Genomic DNA, 18,259 nt, shown 5'->3' on the forward strand with positions numbered 1-18,259 from the left:
TCTCTCTCTCTCTCTCTCTCTCTCTCTCTCTCTCTCTCTCTCTCTCTCTCGGTCTAATGTCGAGAGTTGCCTACGTTTTCGTCCCGCCAACGACGACGAGGGAAGGCTCGACTCGTGCCCTCCCGCGCGCGCGCGCGTCATCGTTTCACGAAACTCCGTGGAAACACACCGCTCGCTCACGTTGGATCGCGGCGACAACGAGAGGATGAGTCTCGCTCACCGGGCGAGTTTTAAAATCACCGAGAGAGGGACGACAGGGGTGTTAGGATATCGGCACTTTTTCGCGAGATCTCGCGATCCCCTGAACGTTCCTCGCGGCTCGGGCTCGAATCGAAGTCTTCTCCTCTTGTCCGAGTAATATTATTTCTCGCGTGAACGAATCGGTTGGCGGATTTCGCGCTTGGAGATACGAGATACCATTCGACCACGACGCGTTTATCTTTTCGCGAGCATAAATGCAAAAATGAAATCGGGACTCGAGTCGACTTTGAGCGCGATAACAGGGTAAATAGCCCCGTGTTGACTTGGGACAGAGATAAGCTCAAAGCTGAAAGTCTGGATAACTTGGAAGAAAACAGTGAGAAAGTAGGGTAAGCTTTATCTGCGATCATTCATTATGGAAGTTCGGAGATTTCCAAGTTCGATGAAGTTCGCGCGATAACGGGATCGGCTTATCGTAATCAGGTCTTCAATCATACATTTTCCTTCAACAGAGGCGAGAATTAACCTCGTCTCAGCGCCATACTTCATACGTATATCGCAGCTCTCGCGATCTTAGCAGACGCGACTTCGAAACGATATTCGCGAGTTAGCGCATTAGCGCGAGACGCCCGTTTCGCCTCGAGCAACCGGCCCGACATTTTCGCCGATGTCGTACAAATCCGATCCGATCGGAATGTCAAGAAGCCTGTCTCGCGGGGCTGCGCTCCGGCGTCGCTCTAGAGCGTGTTCGCTCGCAAAAAGGGAGATAAAAACATAGAAAAAGAAACAAAGCCGTCCATAGCGCCGCGGACCGGCAGATATTTGGGGGTGGTAGAGAGAGAAAGAGAGAGAAAGAGAGAGAGAGAGAGAGAGAGAGAGAGAGGAGGGAGTGGGAGAATGCATATTCAAGATCGTAACGATGCAATTTCGATGGCGCATACATAATGAGAGTCTCTCGAGTGCGGCGCGCCGCTTGCCCGGTTAATATCAACCTTTCTGCACAATGGTCCTATCACGAAGGGAGACTCGGAAGAAATTTCGACGTAACCGATGGCGGTGGTGCATTGTCATACCTCGAGCAGTGCCCAACAAAGACCGCGGTGTGCAACGTGGCAACGAGAGTCTCTCCTTCGCCTTCCCGCCCCCTCCCGCCCTTTTCCTTCCATCCCTCCGCTCCAGGCGCAGGAGGAACGAACGAAAGTGCGGTATTGACGTCGAAAAAGGAAGAACAACGACATAATCTCGAATCATCATGCGAGATGAGTAGATCCGCGGCGGCGGCTCCGCCGTTGCGCGATGTGGCGCGACCGGAGAGTCACAACGGATTTAACTACTCGCGCGCACGTTAATCGTCGCGCGGCCCCTCCTGCGCTTCCGATATTGCCGCTGGTCACCCGCGCGCGCACGGGTGTGTTTCGACCGAGTTGATGTTGGACGATGATCGTCCCGCGACCTGCCACCCGGTGATTCGACATTCGCGCGACAGAAAGACCACGCGGGGAAACAATAGCACACGGTGCGTTTGTGGCAGCGTGTCGAAAGTTACTCAATTATTCTGGCAGAGAGAGAGAGAGAGAGAAGAGAGCGATTACAGAGAGAGCGCGTTACAGAGACGTTGTTACAGCGCGCGAAACGCGTAACTGTAACAACGCGTCTATTACTGACGAAACCGCGCCACGTGATCGTGTGTACACTCTCATTTAACAACGCGCTTCTATCGTTCAAACGCGCGACGTTACAATAAGACAAAAAGACTGTGTAAGCATAAAAGATATTTGTAACACTTAATATTATTATTTATTATGCATTATTTATAATCTTTTGTTACTGAAGAGAATCCGAACGAGAAAAGAGAGAGAGAGAGAGAGAGAGAGAAGAGAGATGGACTAAAAAAATGTTTAAATACATTTTATTCGATGTAATATTAATTATTAAATCGCCTTACCATCGGTATTAGTTCACATTTGCTCTAATTTTTTCTATTGAATGATTGTAAATTTTGTTGAGCTCTTATCGATATAATTTTAACTATCAAATCACCTTACTATCGGTGTTAGTTTATATTTGCCCTAATTTTTTTCTATTTAATGATTGTAAATTTTGTTGAGCTCTAATTATTTCTTATATTTATTGAAAAAAAGCTGGTGGTACTTGCAACATACATTTAGTTACAGATCGTAACTGATAACTGTTTGCTGGTTATTACGAAATATGTTTCTTTATTTATTTATTTAATAAGAAAATCTCTTTTTGTACTAAAGAAGAAAAAAAAGAAAATTATATAAAATGCACGAAAGGAAGTAAATTAATATATAACATGAATGAAAGCGATGAATGAAAATATTGAGAAAGCTAAAAGACAGCTTATTAAAGCAAACACTCCAGAGACTATACAGGGTGCAACTGTGTAATCGTGACTTTGTTACAAATTTTAAGAGGTGATAGAAGTGATCAATATGAACAATTTTTATGTAGAAATGCATGTCTGAAAACGTTCCATTTAGAAGTTATAAGTCTTAATATGTGTAACAACCGATTTAAGTAACACTGCAGAATAATAACCCAAATTATTTATTTATTTACATTATTTATATATTATGAACTTTTAATTAATGTAAACTTGTAGCTTATTACAAATTTATAATTGCTATCAGTATACATTACAGCAAATGTTCAATATGTCTCATAATGTATAGGTTGAATTCTATGTCAGATAGCTGTAAACAAGGTTCTGTTTTCACAAGGCTATAATGTTTACAAACATCAAGGCCTACATGAAAACAAGTAACATGATTTACTCCTGATTTACTCCATGATATGCTTCTTAATCGTTTTCAAAAGTAAAACTATAGTTTACCAATGTTATAAAAAGCAATATTTATAAAAAACAATCTGACTATACACATCGAGGCTTATAACTTCCAAATGGAATATTTCCAGACATGGGTTCCCACATGAAAATTGTTCATGTTGATCACCTCTACCACCACTCAAAGTTTGTAACAAAGTCACATCTTTCATTTACTACTTTAGTCGAGATAGAACTGCTGCAACCACTAAAAAACTGTGAAACCTATAAAGAGGGAATATTGTGTCTGCTGTTATTTGTGAGAAGTGGTTTAGAAGGTTTGGGAACGGTTTATGAAAAGTGGTTTAGAAGGTTGGGTCAACATTACGATATCAACGCGACAAGCCACGTCCTAGTCGTCTAAACAAAATAAAAACAACGAATTAGAAGCATTGCTCAATGAAAATTTCGTAAACATTAAAAGAGCTTGCAGAGCAAGTTGCAGTTGATTGATCAACAGTATCCCGCCATTTGAAAGTAATGGATAAGATCCAGAAGAAAGAAAGATGGCTTCTTTATGAACTCTCTGCAATCGTAACTGTAAACCGACTTATCATCTGTCTCACATTGCTTGTTAGATATAAAAAGTTTTTTGCAGCTAATAGTTATACGTGATGAAAAGCGGATCTATTTTGATATTCCTAAATGCAAGAAGTCATGGCTGATTCCGGCCAGCCATTGATATCTGCAATAAAACGCAACATCATAAGGTATATCTAGTGGGATCAAGAAGGAATTTGCTATATTTTATTATGAGCTATTACCACCGGAATAAACGATCACAGGAGATCGTAATTATGACATTTAAACCAAGCTATGAAGGAAAAACGCTCTCAAACAGTAGCAATTGATGCAAAGTCATCCTGCTTCACGACAACGTCAGGCACCGCATGTTGCTGTTGCGACTAGAGAGACGTTGTTTGAGTTAAATTGGAAAACACCTAGTGTATTCTCTAGACATTGCCTCATCTGATTTTCATCTATTCAGATCGATGCAGCACGGTCTATCTAATATACAGTTACGAAATGCTGAGGAAGTGCGAAAATAGATCAATGAATGTATCGCCTCAAAAGATGAATCATTTTATCGGCACGGGATCAAACTATTGCCTGGAAGATGGCGAAAAATTATTAATAGCAACTAATGCTTTGATTAAAATATTATGTCATCTCATTGTTATTAATAAATATAAATGGCTTTAATAGCATACGAACTTTTGCAAACACTTAAAATATATATCCTTATTAGTAATTCTTAATCTTCTATTTTAATTTGGGATTTTTGCGAGGAATTTTCACAGTCCCTCTATGATTTTTTGCTGAATCTTAAATAATAATCAACTTTAACTCGTCCGTCTATGTGCTAGATTTCAATCATATTATGAATGAAAATTGCTTTTATTACTCGAAATAGTGTATCATATATATTTACTTCATTCTAACTAATAACACGTTACTTAATTTTATTTAAATTCAAATATAAATTTATTCATTCTCACGCGATGAAGAATATTGATATGAAATATTGAGATATTCGAAAACGTACTCGGCAACTGCTGAAACAGTTTTTTCGACTCTTTAGCTGTAATATCATGCCGATTTTAATGAAACTCAAGGAAATGCACCTATGCTTTAAAAGGATCATTTTGTGATTTCGATTCCTGTTCCTCTCACGATAAAGACATGAACAAAGGATATAGCCAAGATAATCTTTGAGTTCAACTAGATCTGGTCTCCTTTGCACTTATATGATGTATAAACGCGGCAACATTTAGTTATCATATTAATGATAGATTTATCTGCACTTATCTTTTTTCTCTTGACGTTACATTGACTACGCGTTTTACTAATATTAACAGAAGCATGCATTTTTTATCTAAAATTTGATTTCTTTTACTCATTTTTAAGGTGGACTTTGAAATTTGAACTTCTCCTTCTTCCTTTTACATCTCTTCTACTATATTAACCACATTTAATTTGAGCAAAATAACGTCTATCATCTAATACGTGGAGGAAGCATTTTTCTTAGCACTACCCGCCTAAAAAGCAAACATTATCATTTTAGAGTTAATAACGTCCAACGTATATATTAGAACTTCGCAAAAATGCAGAGTAAAAAGCGAAGTTATCTCATCGGTTCTTATAAATATTCCCTCTCCTCCCTCTTCTCGTTCTTTCCCCGTTTTTCTTTTTTTATCCATTCGCTTTCTCTCCCTCCCGCCCCCCTCTCTCTCACTCTTTCTGTTCTTCTTTTCCCTTATCGCGAAGTACCACAAAATCGCCGGAGCTCGATAAAGGCGCGCCGGGTTATCCTCGCGTCAATTAGCGCGATCGCGCTCCAGGGGAATTTCGGTGTCCGTTCAGCGGGCCCCAGTTCGCGCCTCGAGGAGCGTCATCGCCGTATTACGGCTAAATAATCTCCTTTATCGTGTCCCGATCCCGATTAATTTAAAAATATGCACGCGTTAACGGCCCGTACGGTATATCGCGAGCAACGGCACGCATATTACGCGCGAGAGAGACAGGCGAGCGAGGCAGGCGAGACGATGGTGGGACAGCGGGGCGAGGGGGGAGAGGGGAGGAACGCGCCGCGCGGAGATCCTGGCGAAGGACATCCGCGCGGCGTGGTCCCCACGACTCGTCGAGATCACGCGCGCGGATGTTACCGCGCCACGGTTGTAAGCCTCCGTAACAACGGCGACGTCGGTAAAGGAGGACGGTGAAGCGCAACGGCGACGCGAGGAAAGAGGAGGATGCGATCGCGCGTGAAGTCAGCTTTACGACAATATAATTTTGGTAGCGACACACGGACGGCGTGGAATGCGACGATCGGAGTCAACGAACGGCGTATAGAAGTCTTCGATACGTCGTAAATGGCCCCATCCCCGCATCCTCCGCTGCGCCCTCGCTAGCGACGACGAGCGGTACAGGGTGTTGCGCGAAGAGTTCACGTCGAACTTCGCGGCGAGCGTATACTACGAGACGACGAATTTTCGCCGTGGAATCCTGCCGCGAGAGACTTTTCCGATGGTCTTTTGAAAAGTATGATATTACACTTAATTATAACTCGAGGGGTTGGAAATTAGAGGATTTTTTCGAGCGATTTTTCCTCGATACTCTTTCTGAGGATGTGGACGGTCAATTGCGAGTTTTGATTTAAAAGGACTTTGATTGGAACTGGGGGGAACTTTAATTGAAGCTCGACTATCGAGTAAGGTTGTACGCTGAAAATTTAAAGAGCCGCGATAGAAAGGGTAAAATTGTGGAGAAAACAGCAATTCTCGGATTCGCGGACTACGGTTTTGGGACTTCGAGGAACGGCCTGTACACGCGAATGTTGCACACGCGCGACATCGAGTCCTGCCTACGTCTCGTTTGACCAACGAAGGACTGGGCGTCGTCGTCATCGTCGTCGTCGTTCAAGCTGAAAACATTGACGTCCCGGTCTCGTCGCCAGCAAACAAAGCTCGGTAACTCTCCGTTATATGGCTGATCGAAAAGCCCGACGGAGGTCGAGGTTGACCGTGATGGCCGCTTCTTCCTCGAGATACATCCATAAATTTCGGCGCCGAATATTCCCCGGGAATAGCTTCGACTGCATAGGTCGGATCAATAACCGCATAAAGTGCGGGAAGAAAGGGCGCAACGGCACGTTTCGCAGTATTCAGTCTCAGAGCGTGAACGTGCGTGGAATGTGAAGTTACGAGTCGGGGAGGGGATAAAATAGTGCTTCGCGATCACGTCGCTGTGTTTTTCGTCGAACAAGAGTAACGCGCGAAGCTACTTCGCGCTTTTTCTTCTGTTTTAACGTCGCGCTAAGCATAGGTGTATGTGGTGCCGATCAAAACGTGGGAAATTGTTGCTCGCTAGGTACCTGCGCGAAATATGTGTGACCCGGTCAGAAGTCGAGACAGAATTAGCTTATGGCGTTTAAACATTTGTCAGCAATTTTTCCAAGTGTATGGCGTAAAAATCAGAGAAAATGCGAAATTTGATCACTGAGGATGACTTAAGTGGATAATTCAGGTTAAATGAGACCAATGCGTATAACTGATTTTTATTTTTTACTAACTCTTGGTATTCCTTACTGCGTGGTAATTGCGGAACAAAAATGAGTTTTATTTTATTTAAAAATAGTGAGTAAATTTTCTCTTTTTAGAAGATTTTTTCTTCCTCTCTAAGGAGATATAAAAGTCTTAAAACACAGTTTTAATTTCTACAACAAAGTCTTAATTCTTAAAACAAAGTCTTAATTGTTACAAATAATAATAATATCTACTTAAAAAACACTCAAAAAGAATTCAAATAAAATTCAATGATAGTACATCGATACTTGATGATATATCAAGGGTTAATTCGAATGAGACAGATTAAAAAAAAAACGCTTCTGTTTATTTTTCTCATAATTTTAACTACTGGTCTTATTATTATCGCTATTTTTATTTCTCGTGATTTAGAAAAAAATCTCTCGTGACTTTTAATAATTTTTAAGTACAACACGCTGATTGAGTAACGAAAGAGAGATCAATGATACCATAGTAAATTATTTTATGATTTAGTATTATATTATTTGTGCCTAAGTCATTTATGATTCTTTACTTAATCATCGGTACACAAATATATTGTTTAAAAATAACTATTACATTGTATAAGGATAACTCTTACAAATGCACAAATAATTATTTGAAATTTTAGTTTTTATCCCGATTAAATTTTATTTTATTTTATGTCTATTCACCAGTTCTTTTGTATACAAAAAAGATATTGCAGTAAAAAATTACAACAAAAATTTTGTAACCTTAGATTATACAGAATTATGATCAAAATTACTATATATTTATTTAAAATTGCTATATATATATATATATATATATATATATATATATATACGATTAATTTTTTATTACAAAATTATTGAAATTACTTGAATCTTTTTATATCGTATACCAGATAGATTGTCAAATTTACTATATATCTACAGTAATTTATATATTGCAATTTCACTATTGTCCAGAGCTTTACAAAAAACATTGTAAAAAAAAACTTTAACATAAATATTGTACTACAATATTTCATCCGTATATTAATTATAAAGGGCAAGTAAGGTAAACGTCCCAGTGATCGAACATACATGTCCCAATGATTAATATATTAGTTTTGTATTTTCTTTATTAAAATGCTTTTCAATATACAAAACAATATAATAAATGAAAAAAAATATTTAGTTACTTTGTGATTTTGTTTCATTTATTGACAAGCATCTTAACAAACACAAATATATTATTAATAATTCAATTATCGGTATACATTCAATCACTAGGACATTTACTTTAGATAATAATTAGGTTGCATCTTATTATAAGAAATTATAAGTTTGGAAAGATGATGAAAATTGTTGTAATTTGTTTATAATATATAAATCTACATTTTGCAAATTATGTCCTTTTCATGTTAAGAAGTTATCATTGATGCGAATGAATGAGGGACTGAATGAAACACTCACTGAGGGACTGAGAAACAGAGAGAGTTTTCAAATATTAAAATTACAAGAGGTGTCAAAATAACTCTTTCAGGCATCTAAAGAAATTATCGAACATTCTAGTATTAAGGGGATACTATATCTAGATATTGACGTAATGCATCCTTCGTATTCTGCACTATTTTTCAATTTGGTTGTACAAAATCGCAAATGCGTATATAGAGCGAAAGTACAAATATAAAAGATAAAAATTGGTTACAAAATTTTCTTCGTTTTCTATGTAACATGAGGTACACCGCCATTCTTTGATGTTTGTTTTTTCTCTCTGCGTAAGCATTTGCAATTCTACACAACCAAGTGGAAAAAGCAGTGCAAAATACGAAGCTACGTTATGTCGGTATCCAGTATCCTCTTAACAAGTCGAACATTGAGCTTTCGTATGGATCATAAAATTCGAGCGTTCTAAACGTAAAGGCGAAGGAGCGGCTGCTGTCCTCTCATAGATAAGACACCGAACGATACCGGTGCAATGGACGTCGCACCGTACCCGAGAGAAGGTCGGGACCGTAAAGAGATGGAGCGAGAAACGTCCCATAACGTATTGTTTTACTTTCGGTGCGTTTCCCGATAAAATCGCGACCGGCCTGGCCGTCGGCGGACCTCGTTTGAAACCGAGAAGGAACTGATGGTCCGTAAAGAGCGCACCGCGGACAGTCCACCTCGGGCGTCCGATTATATCGGGTGAACCGGTGCTCGCCCGAAACTCAGCCGAGAGGGCTTCGCCAGGCGAGAGCGAGGAAGACAGAAAAGGGGAGAAGGAGGAAGACAGAGGGACAGAGGCAGAACCTATTGTTGCGTTTAATTTAGCGTTAAATTGTTTACATCTCATTAATCGCGGGGGACCACGATGGGACCTGCTGCAGCGAGACCGTCATGACCGTCGATGCACGTCAGTCCTGGGGGCCGCAGCCCACCGGACTCTCTCCTCCTCCTCTTCGCTCCTCCCTCCCCCGCTTTAATTTCGTATTGACCACCACGTTCTCTCGAACGGCCGAAACGAGAGCATATCTCGCGCGTCTCTCGTTTCAGGGCGAGCCGCATCCGCTTATGCTGGTTCCGCGCTCGATCTGAACTAACCGACCAACCGACCGACCTACCGACCAAGCGACCAAGCTGCTCTTATCCTCGCGCGTACGTTCCATCTCGCGTCGATGGAACGACTTCGGGGCCGATACTTGAAGCGGCTTCCAGTCGCTTGACCGATTCTGATCGTCCAGTTCACACAGCGCGATAGCGGCACACGCGGTTAAACCGTATTACGGCGGAGCAGTGATATCGGCTAGTTTCGATGGCACATCAAGTACCGCAAAGACCGCGAGGGGAGATGGTCGAGTTCCCGACCGTGAATATTACGCCAATGTTTTTAGCGGTCGTGCGTGGACGATATAACACAAAATCGATAAATGATACGGAATATCTCATGGATGCGTGTGCTCAAAATCGGGAAAAGTAGCGACGATAAAGGATCGAGATATTGCAAATTGCGAAAATAGTAGATACCGCTCTCACGTAATGAAAATGCAATGGTATACTTCGTTTTAATGAGAACATTAATTTTCCAGGATGACTCAATACTAATTAGATTAGACGTTTCTAATGTCTAATCTACAAATATGAATATGACGATATTTATGCGTGAGATATGATTCGAACATATTGACGTGTCGAAGTCAAAACTGATTGTGACGTTCCATTATTACGTTGGCGAAGGCATTCAGAAATATTAACAACATAAATATTAAAATTATTTAACTACAGGTTTAACTTAATTTCTTATAACTACAGACGATTTTTGGACCTTCTGATTTTATTATTAGATATTCATTGTGTGAATTCATTGTGTGTCCAAACATAAAACTGAAATATTTGTAAAATGAATTTTACAGATTTGATTTCATAGTATTCTTAAATCAGTAAAGTAAAAATATCAATTTCTAAACATATGTGTGTACTTAATCCTGAACACATTCTTGTCGTTTCGGTCTTTAAACACAAATACGTAAACTTCCAACATAAAACATATATATATGTTCAATATATGTATATCTGTTCTTTATATTGAAAGTTTAAATACTCATATTTGAGAGAGAGAGAAGATTAAAACAATAAGAATGTCCAAGATTAAGTACTTATCCAGGCATTAATACTTTTACCTTACCTCTCTTTTACGTATTTTCCGAATTTGAACCGCGTCTTCCTTATGTTTGTTCCGATGTTTCATGAACATTTCAATTTACTTTTTCAGAGAGTAGGGCGATCTGAAACTGCCGCTTTCCTGCGAGGTGTCTTCTTTTATAAGAAAAGAGGTTCTGCGGTGGTTTGGGATGGAGGGTAGGAAGGGGGGTATAGTGAGAGAAGGGGGTCAGGACGATGATAGGGGGAGGGTGTGGTCATTGGTCTCCTGTAGAATTATCCCACGCCGTGGAATAAACCTTTCTGGAAGACTGAGAGAATGCTTTACCAAACAGAACTAAATCTTAATACACCATCCTTGTTGAGGTTATCTAAGTATTTGTAATGATTTGTAATGATTCCCTGTTTTCTTAGAAAGTAGGCGTCGGTTTTGACTAAAATTGCTGTTTGCTCAAATAGAATTTTATGTAACAAATTACAAAATATTGAAATGGGCTCTCTTATAAATATTCAATCACTAAAAAAGATTTTGAGGCAATTAAGAGCCAAAATTTGGAATGATGGAAAAGCGAATAATAATAATAGATGAAAATTTAACTGTATTAATTTTACAAATGTTTCGGTCCTATATTCGGACTCTTTTCCGAGTGTGGATAAATTAATTATATGAATAATGAGCGCAATATTAATGTAGCTCTAAAAAATCTTATATATGTTGCCTTAAAACACTGGGCAAACCATGAAACAAGGATAAAAATTAAAAAAAAGAAAAATTGTTTAGGAATTATAAAAATTTAAACATCTCTTACCTAACATACAATAATCTTGGAGTCATCAAGAACAAAGATTCTAATCGCTAGTTCAGATCAATCTGGACAACGCGGTATAATAAGTAGTCATGTTTATAAATATATCTTAAACCATCCAACATGAGAATATACACAAAAGTAATATATCAAATAATAGAAAGTATCTCGATGATTGGTCAGTACTTAATCTCAGGGAGTCCTTACTTAATCCTTACTTAATTCAGGGTGTCTTCATTTCAGACACACTTGTTTTAATATAGGATCTTTCTTCTTCTAGGATTTTAACCTTCCCCCAATCAAATTCATGTCCTTCTAGTTTATGCCGGGAAACAACGGATAATTTTTTAGTATTGCGTGATAATTGATTTTATGTTTCTTGATCCGAATTTTGAATTGTCTAGTTATTTGGGCTACATAGGAAATATCACCGTCATTGCAAATAATACGATAAACGGTATTGTTCGTCTCATAACATGATATCTTTGTCTTTAGGAACTCTAATAAAGTTTTTGTTTGTTAAAACAGACATACGATGTGCGAAAGTATAAGCTTTAATGCTGTTTCTTAATTGCTCCGAAAATTTTTCAATATAAGAGATTATAAAAAAACTTCTCGGAACACTAATATCTCTCAAATCATCGCCTTTAGATACTTACCGATCGTTAATTAACTTAGATCGGTATTTAATAATCTTTACATGATTGTTGAGAAATTAAAATTTCATCGATTTCATACATGTTTAATATCCCGCATGATAAAAAGATAAATACTGAGCAACGCACGTATGCTGCAAACACACGTTCCGATATCAAAATGTATCTCATAAAATCAAAATACTTGGCAACGACCTATTTGCCAACACGAGACGCAAAAATACTTGTCCGCCGACGAGCATAAAGTATTTTTAACAGCGTGCTTTTCTGTCGCCGCCTTAGTAAGCTCGTAAGACTTTACGGGCTATGATCATAGTATAATTTCACATAATGAGAACTCTGGTACTCGATCGGTCGGTGGATACGGCGACTATCTACACGGAATCTCATGCTATCGGCTTTCAATAAGGTTGATAAAGTCAACTATAGGGAGGCGAAGAGCGAGAGTATCAAACGCCTATAAAGGAGATGCAACTCGCGAATAATTCACTCATTATCTCCACCATCTCCTCTCTGGTTCAGCAATTTCCAGAGAACATCGGCAGTCTAGCTAGTGTGTGCGTGTTTTAGCAAACACGAGTACACCACGAATCTAACTGTAGGATCGTACACGCTTTGAAACATGCAATATCATTAGTTGAGAGAGCGTTAGTTCGCAAATAATTAATAGTATACGCTGTTCTTTTCCGATTTAAGAAAATAATACTGCACGCACAATTATTCGCGTCGCAGTGCACGTTATGTTTATCAATTTTAGTTACCTACTTGTCTCGTTATAAATTATGTACGTATTACAGAAAAAAAATTACGTATGGCAAAAAATGATACATTCATACGTATTTTTGTTTCGTGATTTACCAAGTGTTTTACACACGCAAAAACCCATATACCAATCAAATAGTAAATGTACTCACCGGTCAGGTGACTTCCGGTGAATTCGAAATCGTCATCTTGATCCCAGTGTTTCAGGCTCAAATTTGACAGCGACGTTGCATTGGCGAATTCTAAATTTGCGAAGTGCCAATCCAATATCTGTCGGTCCTTGGATGATAAGTAGACATCGCTGTTTGAATAAAAGAAAAGACATTGATTTATTAATTTCGACACGTTTATAATTCGATGTATACAATTAAAACGTATAGAGAATTACCTGGGTGGTGAAGCCTCCAATTCTTGTAGTTTTGCCTCGATTTCCTTTTGCTGGTCTGACAATTGATCCCATTCCTACAGTACAAAAAATACATGTATCATATCTTATCTATAACTTCATAATAGAAACGCATCCTTTGTCAAACCACATACTTTGCAAGCATTATGGAGATCACGTAATTTAGAACGGAGCACAAATTCCTGCGTGATATCTCGATTTTGTGGTTTACACTCAGCCATGTCCTTGTATTGCTTATTCAATTCCACCAAACGGTCCATGATAGAAATCATCTACAAGTTAATTATAATTTGATTTATCATGTAAAAATTTCACACGACAAACTGAAAAATACTTAATCAAAAAACAGTTTAATACATACTCTGTGTTGATTAGTAACTAATCGTCCTTGTAACGAGAGGACAGAACGAAGATGAGCTACTTGACGCTGCTTCACGCCTTGTTCTTGTAAACGTATTACCCATTCTAACGCTTGTCCCAAAGATACTGGACGTGTATTACTACTTTGCCCACCGGACCCAGTACTGCCTACATAATTGAAATCTAATTGATGTGAAAGATAAGAAGTGGCTTCCAGTAATCTATTGAATTCTCTTTCGACCATTTCATCTTTATCTTTTGGGACCTGCAAAAGAGTAAAACACCGTACACTTAATTTTTATTGCATTATTAAGCTATTATATTGGAGTAGTTCTGTACTAATAAAGATTATCTATACGTGACAAAACTTATAATAATAAATTGTAGTACAGTTTTGTTGTACAGACTTTAATAAAAAACCAATGAAAAATCCGTCTTTGACAAAACTTTTGTGTTTACCGTTTGACCATCACTTTCGTACAGGGGACACTTTTGTCGTATTTTATGAAGCTCCATATTAATCTGCTTGCTGAGAGTTGTTACGGGATTTCCACCTAAACCTGTAACTACCATGGCCCCCAAATCCGCGATGTAAGATGATTTACGAAATGTAGCGATTCGTCCACCAACACGATCCTATATGTATATGAATGTAATCAGCAATAATATAATAAGAATGAAATTATATGAAAGATACAATAATATTGTACTTTCGTACTTACCCTAGCTTCAAACACTACTACATCTAACCCGAACTGTTGCATTTGCTGAGCTGCTGCCAAGCCAGCAATACCAGCTCCTATCACAATAACTTTACCTAACTTTTTTGTAGGTACAGGCTGTAACAAACAAAAATGCAATTCCTTATTTTTTCAACATATCTATTTATGTAAAATAGAAATCGCAATATGAGTCCAATATAAAAGCGATATTAAAACGCGAATGTAAAGTAAAAATGTTGTCAATCTTTAAAACAATAAACTGCAGGATATAAATACAATATTTTTCCCATATATTACTAGAAGAATCGTGTGTGCAAATTATGATTTTGCACGACCAAATCTAATATCTGAAAATTCCTTCTGAACTCTGAACTCAAATCAAATCTTAATTTGAATACGAATCAAATTTGAATCAAATTTTTCTGAATTCATATGTGTTAGCCTGACTGTAACAAAAAATATATTTTTTAATAACTTATCTTGATATACGATAAGCGAGATAATACACACACACACACGCGCGCGCGCGCGCGCGTGTGTGTGCGCGCGTGCGTGTGTGTGTGTATGTGTGTGTGTGTGGGTGTGTGTTTAATGACTACGATCCGATATTCATTGCCAGTGATAGAGATCTATAGCATACATAAAGTTTTAAGGAGCTGTGATTTTTCTGGCTAACCAAGAGACAATCGTGGACGCAAACGAGAACGCAGACAGTCGCCAATTGCTATGTGATACAGTCTAATATGAACTAACGATTTTTTCAGTACTAGCAGTGAATATCGAAACACCAATATCTCTATGTAACACATATAAACGCGCGAGGATACAAATACGCTAATGAAACAGATTGATCGAGTGAGAATGAATGAGTCGACCCAAAAAAAACGATCGATTTGAAATCAACAAATTACTCAAATTCGAATCTTTGATTCAAAAACAAACTCGAATCGAACCTGCAATAATTCGATTCGAATTGATTACACATTTATGGGCCGGTTTTTCAATCTCTTAATAAACTAACAGTTAAATCAAGTATCTGTCTGTCTAATTTGAAGGAAAAATAAGATATATGATTCAACTATTAGTTAGCCTATCAAGAAGTTGGAAAAATCGCTCATATATGTTATATTACCTTCAGACGTTTAAAGACTCCAAAATTTATAAAACCATGACGTTCTAAAAAAGCGTGTATTCTACGAGCGAGTGCTGGGTCGCTGTTATAAGGTGGTTCGATGGCAGGTAATGCATTTTCGATGATCAACTGTTGCTTCGGATTTTCCAGCCAAATTTGCAACTAAAACAACAATTATATTAAAAGATAAAGAAAAACAATACAATCGTACACTTTATAGTTCAATACTTACAAGTCTATTTCTAATGTGCAAGAACACTTTCTGCGTTTGTGGCGGTCCACCAGAAATGTCAGGAAAGCATGCAGCTTCAGTGGATGTCAATTTATCGAATGGAAGACGACTCTGAAAAGCCGCACCTTCTAATCCATTAAGTAATTCCTTCACTGTACGTGAATAGAGAAAAAATATTAATATATTAATTTTGATTATAATAGAAGAATTGACTTGATTAATTACAAGCAGAGTTGGATAATAATTAATCGATTAAAAATTAAAAAGTTAAAAACCTTTATGTAATTTTAAATGGGTTAACTCTTAATTTAGTTGTTTTAAAACGCATTAACTTACATTTATCAAGCTTTTTTAAATAAGTTAAAATTATTTATCAATGTTAAAATTATTCTTAAAATTATTCTTAGGCTTCTTACAAATAGAATAAGGAAAATAGAATAAAAAAATTAAAAATAATGCCAGCAAAATGTATTGTTTCTCTGAACATTAGTGTTCTTTTTTTGTATGAAATCCTGAACGCAAAACAATTGTAAATTTGTTCTCTTGTAAAATATTATTTTTATATAATTTTACATAAGTTTAATTTTTAATTAAAATCTTATACAAAAATATATATATAAGAACATCTATTGTTTTGCATAATTAACCTTGAACTTTAATAAGAATTTAATTTTAATTTAACTTTTAATTAAGTTAATTTATGTTTATGTACCTTTTAATTGAACCATTTATATTCATTTTATAGACTATCCACTCTTACAAAGTTTACTTAGATAAAAAGAAAATTATCTTATCCAAGCCTGTTTGAAAGAAACAACTAATTAATAAAATACCATGTGTATCTTCGTGATCACTCTCTTGTTCATCTTCCTCTTTAACTTCAGATTTTGAAGCAGAAGGTACTGAAGTAGGTGTTGTGGATTCGGATTCTTTCCTCCCATCTGTAGGAACTTTCTTCTCTGGAGTTACTAAACCAGGTTTTGGTTTCTCTGTATCTGAGGCGTTATCGTCATCCAACTGGTTGTACTTTTCCTCCATTTCCCTGTATTCCACCTACGATCAAATTATTTATAAGAATTAATGATAACATACTCATAAAAAATATCTTTACAAACAGAAATAAGCAATATAATATATATATATATATATTGAAAATTTCAAAGCAACTGAATGTATCATACCAAAATAGATAATCCTATATGTATACAAAATATAACCTCACTTAGACATTTATAAACAAACAAATGAAATTTTTGTGTATAACCAAAAAATATTATGCCAGGAATAAAAGCCAGGAACAACGACATGGTTTTATTCTTATAATCGATGTTGACATACGTAATCGTAAATATTACGAATTAAAAAAGAAAACATTATCATAAAAGAATTTGAACAAGTCAAAAAGATTACATTACGCACCTTCGCTCTTTTCCTGCGACTCATATCTTCTTTTTTACTTGGTCGATTCGTCAAAGACGATCACTGCAACACAACACGTACAGACTTGTTTTGATGCTTGAAACAGCCGGCACACGCAACCCATGAATCAAAAGCATCAGCAAGACGAAGCCTTTTACGAATGATATACGAGATTCCTAATGCTTCTGCACATGAAAGGCGGGAACGTTTGCAGCGCGGCAAGAAGCGATGCGATAGCGAATCAATACGCCGTATTCTCACAAGAGCTAGAAGATTATTGGCTACTGCGTTGCTTCAAGCAGAGAGAAACCTGGGGCTCGATTCTTGACGGTATGAGATACGTATGCGAAAATGTATAATTCACGTTACGTATACTGTAGATTTTCATATGCGTTTCTCATAGCAAATTCGGTAGCTTGCACTATTGCGCGTTAAGGCTTGTTTACAATACATTAGAAACCAGACAAGGATAAAAGAAGAAATAAGGAACTTCTCTCTCATCACGCACGCCTCAAAAGGTAGCGCGCGTTCCAGGTAGTATATATTTCAATGATGTTCTTTCTGCCGTATTCAATCCCATCGGGAAAGTGGCGACACGTAACGGAGCCTTTGGAACTATTACAGCCAATCAGAAATAACGGATCTAAAAACCCCTTATTCGTTAACCAATTACGTTCGGCCTGTGTTGAGTGTTCCTCATATTGGCCATACTGAGTCATACTGAGTTGGCCAAAACGAATTGTGGTGCTGCAATAACGTATTTCAGAAATCGTCTTACGTTGTTTGTGCAATTTTGGCCAGGATGAGTTTCGTGCATGGATCATCGCTAGAAGTGCCGAAGGTAAGTGTTACGCGTTCGTCGTGGCGAGATATCGTCAAATATCTTGCACGGAAGAGGTACGTCGCGAAACAAGCCGTTGCGAATTCGTGTGTTTATGATGCAAATGGCGACCGAAAATGCGAGCCGTGAGTCCTTATCCTTCGCATCGCCTATCCATCAAAGAAGAGAAATGACCTTGAAAATGACATTTGGAGTCAAGGTT

General features: G+C 37.7%; 1 protein-coding gene across 2 annotated transcripts in view; it reads right to left on the reverse strand.

Moving 5' to 3' along the window:
• The window catches only part of LOC116850765 (lysine-specific histone demethylase 1A), a 240,016-nt gene extending 222,616 nt beyond the window's left edge, over positions 1-17,400 (reverse strand). The window contains exons 1-10 of one of the 2 annotated variants that reach the window (XM_032829404.1): positions 17,217-17,400; positions 16,631-16,850; positions 15,798-15,949; positions 15,566-15,727; positions 14,434-14,550; positions 14,171-14,347; positions 13,713-13,976; positions 13,486-13,623; positions 13,334-13,407; positions 13,098-13,246 (exon numbers count right to left, since the gene is read on the reverse strand). In XM_032829404.1, the coding sequence (XP_032685295.1) occupies positions 13,098-13,246; positions 13,334-13,407; positions 13,486-13,623; positions 13,713-13,976; positions 14,171-14,347; positions 14,434-14,550; positions 15,566-15,727; positions 15,798-15,949; positions 16,631-16,850; positions 17,217-17,240 (1,477 nt within the window). In that variant the 5' untranslated portion in view covers positions 17,241-17,400. The remainder of the gene's footprint in view (positions 1-13,097; positions 13,247-13,333; positions 13,408-13,485; positions 13,624-13,712; positions 13,977-14,170; positions 14,348-14,433; positions 14,551-15,565; positions 15,728-15,797; positions 15,950-16,630; positions 16,851-17,216) is intronic. The other variant, XM_032829405.1, reaches the window with a different exon arrangement.
• Between the last annotated feature and the right edge of the window lie 859 nt (positions 17,401-18,259).

This window comes from Odontomachus brunneus, unplaced genomic scaffold, assembly GCF_010583005.1.
Source record: "Odontomachus brunneus isolate Ranch 3 - 2012 unplaced genomic scaffold, Obru_v1 Obru_scaffold_154, whole genome shotgun sequence".
Lineage (NCBI taxonomy): Eukaryota > Metazoa > Arthropoda > Insecta > Hymenoptera > Formicidae > Odontomachus > Odontomachus brunneus.